The sequence below is a fragment of the Lupinus angustifolius genome, chromosome LG10 (genome assembly GCF_001865875.1).
Source record: "Lupinus angustifolius cultivar Tanjil chromosome LG10, LupAngTanjil_v1.0, whole genome shotgun sequence".
In the NCBI taxonomy this organism is placed as follows: Eukaryota; Viridiplantae; Streptophyta; class Magnoliopsida; order Fabales; family Fabaceae; genus Lupinus; species Lupinus angustifolius.
In genome coordinates, this window is record NC_032018.1 from 501,319 (window position 1) to 507,153 (window position 5,835).

The following is a 5,835-nucleotide window of genomic DNA, read 5'->3' on the forward strand; positions in this document are numbered from 1 at the left end:
ATTTTAGTAATTAGAGAAGAAGGTGGTGGTCCATCAAGTACACTGCTTTATCTTGCTTATCAAGCAATCTCCTATGTGTTTACAAAACATTCATAAGCAAAAGCATCATGATCAACACTCTATAGCTCAATACCCATGCGAGTTCTTATGGACGGAGATTACCTGTTCCAAATGGTGTCCTACTCTATGTCTCAAGCCAATCAGAATATTTCATATTATTATTTTTTGTTTTTAAATTTATTTCATCCATGTGTTAACATATGATTAGCTTGGGGCAGAGAATGAGACATTGTTGGAGTTGTAGATAGATAATCCCATCCTAGTTCCTATCATATGCCTGACATTAATCTGTTATGCTTAAATAACGAGACAGTAATTCTTCCTGATGTAGTAGTTTTTACTCAAAGTTCCAACCTTTGTGACATGTATTATGAAGTGACTGTTCACATTATGTGTGAGACACTGTACATATTATGTGAATATATTTTAATACTGTTTTACATTATGTGGAAATAATTATATGAGTGAAGCATCGTTTAAATCATATTGCTGATTAGAAATAAAAAATATCTTCAATATTGCTAACGTTCAAATAATGTAACACAGTAAAAAATTGTTGGATTGCTTCCTTTAATTTGAAGGATTCTTAGTATAACAACTTAGCTATTGTATGACTTTTGCTTTTAAGCAAAATTTTTGGATGTTCGATCTCATATTAGAAGATTTGTGTTAGAACAAAGAGAGATAGAACTATTAGCTTTAGTTAGAAAAACCAACAGGGTTTTCTTTCTTTCTATCCTGTTTCTCAGTTTCACTTTTCTCTCTGTCTGTTTCTTTCTTTATCTCTTTTTCTCATACATAAACCGCTTACATACATGATACATGCCCTTGTTAAATTAAAAATAGAAATTAAAGGTGCTACTATATATGTGTTTGAAGCAGCTACCACCTTTTCCTTTATTATTATTAATAATATTATTTTCTTCCTCACTTGCTAGCTTCAGTTGAAGTAGAGTTTATAGCTCTCCCCTCTTTTCTTCTTCCTTGTTTCTTCTTTCTCTCTTCTTATCCTCCTTTTTAATTCATGTTTTTTTTTGCATGTTCTCACCTAGCTTATGCAGTTTTTTTTAATTCTTCTTTCTCCCTTTAGTCACATATTATATATATATATATATACATATGCAGCTATTCAAGGCTTTACTCTTTGATTATTGATTTATGTTTTTTCCTCTCTAGTTTCTCAGTCAAATCATATATCATCTATTCTCAAGTCTTTATTTCTCTGTATATATAATATAGTTCATAAACATGTAAAAAATGATTAGCGGAAACCAACTTCTTATTTATCTTATATGTACTTTATCCAAGTTCTTCTTCTATTGATCTTTTGGATTCTCTGATCTATCTCAATCAAGCTCGTGAATTTTTCTGTTGCATAGAGAACAAATGCTGAGTTGTGAAGTGTTGAATAGAGAAAGAATTCCAAATATTCAAGACATCATATATTTCATAAAAAAAAGTTAGCATCTTCAGAAATATGATGAATAAGATGAGCAACAACATGAGTTCTGTGAGTAGCTCTGATCTGATAGATGCAAAGCTTGAAGAGCATCAGTTATGTGGATCCAAGCAGTGCCCTGGTTGCGGACACAATTTTGAATCAAAACAGGTACAGAAAAAAATATATCAATAATAATATTCTTGCCTTCTACCATAAGCTTTTTACAATTTATATGAAGTATATTTAATACAAAAAAAGGTATACCTTATGATATGTTTATGCCTGTTTTTTTTGTTTTGTTTGTGGAACCTTTGCAATTAATTTTACTGTCTTCTTTCTTTTCTCACCTTAGGCTCTCTAGCTATATAATAAAGTTTTTATTAGTATTTGCTAAAGTTTCATCCTCCTTATTTCTCTTTTATATTATTTTTCTCTTATATTCTTCTTTTGCTTTCTTTGTTCTTCTTTTTTATTTAATTTGAATTTGAATGGAGAGTGCAGGATTGGGTAGGCCTACCAGCTGGAGTGAAGTTTGATCCAACAGATCAAGAACTAATAGAACACCTTGAGGCCAAAGTGGAGTCCAAGAATATGAAATCACACCCTTTGATAGATGAATTCATTCCTACTATTGAAGGAGAAGATGGTATTTGTTATACCCATCCAGAGAAACTTCCAGGTGTCAAACAAACTCATAATGTTATCATTTTGGTAGTCAATGCAATTGCACCACCATCACAATTTCAGCCACATCAAAATCAAAACACTACATAGCTATAATTGTACTACAATCTAAAATCAATATATATATATATAAGTTGATACTAAAAATATTATGAGTATATATACAAAGTACTGACAAGAAATTAACTTATACTTAATCAAAATGGTATTATCATGTTGCATTTCACCTAACTTTGATTTTGTGTTGTGTGGAATATTTGGTAGGAGTAACAAGAGATGGATTGAGCAGACACTTTTTCCACAGACCTTCAAAGGCATATACAACTGGGACAAGAAAGAGAAGAAAGATACAAAACGAGTGTGATTTGCAAGGTGGAGAAACAAGGTGGCATAAAACAGGTAAGACTAGGCCAGTGATGGTGAATGGAAAACAAAAAGGGTGTAAGAAAATTCTAGTCTTGTACACCAATTTTGGAAAAAACAGAAAACCTGAGAAGACAAATTGGGTGATGCACCAATACCATCTTGGCCAGAATGAAGAAGAGAAAGAAGGGGAGCTTGTAGTGTCAAAGATATTCTACCAAACACAGCCAAGACAATGTAATTGGTCTGATAAAAGTGCAACAACAACTGGTGAAGGAAGTGGTGAAGTACATAATAAGAATAATATTGGTAGAAGGGACAGTGGAAGTGGAAGTTGTTCTTCTTCAAGGGACATAGTGACTCATAGAGATGAGATGTCTGCTATTGTTAGTGTCCCTCTTCCAATTACAACTTTCACTCATGCCTTGGATATTCAACATCTTAAATCTGATCATTACAGCTTCATGCCATTCAGGAAAAGCTTTGATGAGGTACATTTATATATCACTCATATTCAATGAGACACTTACATGGTTAGAAGTATTTTAGGCACCTTTCTTAAGATGATCAATGAAATTAAAGCTATGTTTAACTTATAATCTATATTTCAGCTGAACTAAGTTCATTGGAGTACAAAATTTGGTTGGTAAGTTAATTTGATTTGCATGCACAAAATAAGGTGAAAAGGATGTAGCTGCTGATGACATAACCATTGCTTGCATACACCGCATGAAATTATATGGACCATTCTGGATCATAAATCAGTATCAGCCCAACCACTACTTGTTTACTTTTCGTACCACCAAAGATAACACATGAATAGAATCAAGGCACAGTTTCATAGTTAGAGCTAACATGTCTACATAGATGGAGAGAGAATTGAAAAACATAAGGTTGATGAGTTGTGTTATTGTACATCATATTTATTTTTATCTTTTACTTCTTTTCTTGTTTTCATAATTTTATACATACATCTTAAAAAATTCATCATCAAATGATGCATGTCCTTATTTTAAGGTAAATGAACCATTATCCTAAGGTTGATAACAGTTACATATGATGGTGTCCATTATAGGTTGGCATAGGAGAAGCATCTACACCAAGAGAAGTGCAAGCATCAAGATCATGTGAAGAAATACATGAACATCAACGACACCAACTTATAGCTCATAATCATCACAATCAGCAGCAGCAGCAACAACATCATCAACATGTGCACCATCAAATTGCAACATCAGCTTTCCATATCAACACACCTTCACATCCAATCTCTACACTTATTTCTCCTCCACTGCACCACACATCCATCATCCTCGACAACAACTCTTACCATGTCTCTAGAATAATGCTCCAACAAAATGAAAATTTCCAGGTAATTAATCATCACTCAAACTCATTTAAACATGATTATGGTTTCTCTCCCTCCTTAATTTTCTTAAAAATAACTGATGGTATATAATACCCAAATAGTAGAGGCAATACTAAAGAAAGAGTAAAAATTCATGGTGGAATACTTGGTAAAAAATATTTGTCGGTACTAAGACTATAAAACAGTATAGTAATGGTTGATCATTTTTAATGGCATTTTAAATATTTTTCATGGAGTTAGTAGTATTTAATAAACATTTGATAATTGACTATAGGTACTATACTCATCATGTACTATAGAAATTTCTCAACTTTATGCTTTACTTGTTTTAAAAAAAGTAGAAATATTTTAGAAATAAAATGTTTTCTTATTTTATTGTTTTAAAAAAAATAATGTAGGAGTGATGATATTTTTTGAAAGTGCAAATATCATTGCTATTTAGAAAATAATAAAATTATCACGAGTATGTAACCTAATATTCTCAATAATAGAATTAGAAAAGGAAGTAAAAGGTTGGTTGAGTAGTGCAATCAAAGTGGAGTGAGTCTGCATGGTGTTGTGCATGAGCCATGGAACTCGATAACTAGACCAACTTTTATAAGTGCTTGATATTAAATCACAAGCATGAAACTATCTTTTCACTTTCTGATTGTTGTTCAACATGATGATTAAAATGTGTGTATTGAATTTGATTGCGGTTGACCTTTGAAATGCATCTATTATATCTACACATGGCAGCAACAACATCATAAACTAGGAGCAAGGTCTGAGTCGAGTTTGGAGGAACTCATCATGGGGTGCACTTCAACTGATATAAAAGAGGTAGTAACAAACAACTTTTTGACTCGGAATTATATGCACTTTGTGTCTCATAATGCCAATAGAGAGAAAAGAGGGCATGGGATAAATAAATCAAAATTAACAAAAAAAATGGAACATTTTTCAGTTTTTGTTTTGATTATATATGTTTTTCATCTCATTATATTAAGGATGAAATGGGAAAGTTTAAGGGAGGAAACAAACATTATCCCTTCATCCCTCCATTTTGACCCATTGCTTCTAATGTTCAATAACCAAGCTAAGATTTGGAAAAGGTGGTAGTGACCTTTTTTTCATTCAAATGACCATCTAGGAAAATGAAAATAATATTTAGTAATCATATCTCTTTGCTATTCATTTTTCTTGGCTGATTGTTTTGGGCTTTTGCTTGTTAGCCCATTTGAGAGGGTTTGTGCTTAATCTCTTTTCATTATGAATAGATCTTTTTTGCTTTCATAAAAAGAATGATTGAATTATGTTAATCATTGCACAAACCCTAACCCTAATCTTTTATATTGTTTGAGATTCCCTTGCAGGAATCATCCATCACAATCCAACAAGAGGCTGAATGGTTGAAGTACTCTTCTTACTGGCCAGACCATGATAACCCGGATCATCAATCATGAGTAGGAGGATGAATGAAAGAGAACCTCAAAAGAGAAATATATTCATATATTAGAGAAGAAATAAACAAAAACCATATATAGAAACATCATCTTTGTTACCATGATTAATGCTTGAAGAATTCCTCAAGTTTCCTTCCATCATAAGAAAGGTCATGAGATCTTTCTTTTGCAATGAAATTAACAGTTTGCAAGAGGGGACAAGCTGGAAAGAAAGAACAAAGGAGAAAAGGAAGGAAAGTAGAATCAAAGAGAAAACAAAGGAAAAGAAGCTCAACAAAAGGCTGCTCTCATTTCTGACACAGAGAGAACCAAAGACCCAAAGTAAAATGCATCTTATTCCTATGCTAGCTGCATGAAAATCATCACTGTTTTTATTACAATATACCACCTCTCCTATTATTTATATTATTTTATTATTTTAGTTTTTGTATAATTTCACTTTTCTTGTTTTTTTATACAAGAAATGTGTTATA

At 32.0% G+C, this 5,835-nt stretch overlaps 1 protein-coding gene across 3 annotated transcripts; it reads left to right on the plus strand.

Annotated features, from left to right (window-relative positions):
• On the plus strand, positions 693-5,835 carry LOC109357752 (NAC domain-containing protein 73-like). Of its 3 annotated transcripts, XM_019601790.1 has the most exons (7): positions 693-915; positions 1,440-1,669; positions 2,003-2,180; positions 2,450-3,039; positions 3,624-3,920; positions 4,656-4,739; positions 5,261-5,835. In XM_019601790.1, the coding sequence occupies exons 2-7, from the start codon at positions 1,538-1,540 to the stop codon at positions 5,360-5,362; spliced, it is 1,383 nt and encodes a 460-aa protein (XP_019457335.1). In that variant the 5' UTR covers positions 693-915; positions 1,440-1,537; the 3' UTR covers positions 5,363-5,835. The 3 variants fall into 3 exon arrangements, with proteins under 3 accessions (XP_019457335.1, XP_019457336.1, XP_019457337.1); XM_019601791.1 differs by lacking the exon at positions 693-915 and having other exon boundaries at positions 1,235-1,669; positions 5,273-5,835; XM_019601792.1 differs by lacking the exon at positions 693-915 and having other exon boundaries at positions 1,237-1,570.

Excerpts from the sequence above, each read along its gene's own strand:
- LOC109357752 (XM_019601790.1), top strand. The coding sequence starts at position 1,538 with ATGATGAATAAGATGAGCAACAACATGAGTTCTGTGAGTAGCTCTGAT. Across the intron at positions 2,181-2,449 it reads CCATCCAGAGAAACTTCCAG|GAGTAACAAGAGATGGATTG; the intron begins GTGTCAAACAAA and ends AATATTTGGTAG. Across the intron at positions 4,740-5,260 it reads CTTCAACTGATATAAAAGAG|ATTCCCTTGCAGGAATCATC; the intron begins GTAGTAACAAAC and ends ATATTGTTTGAG.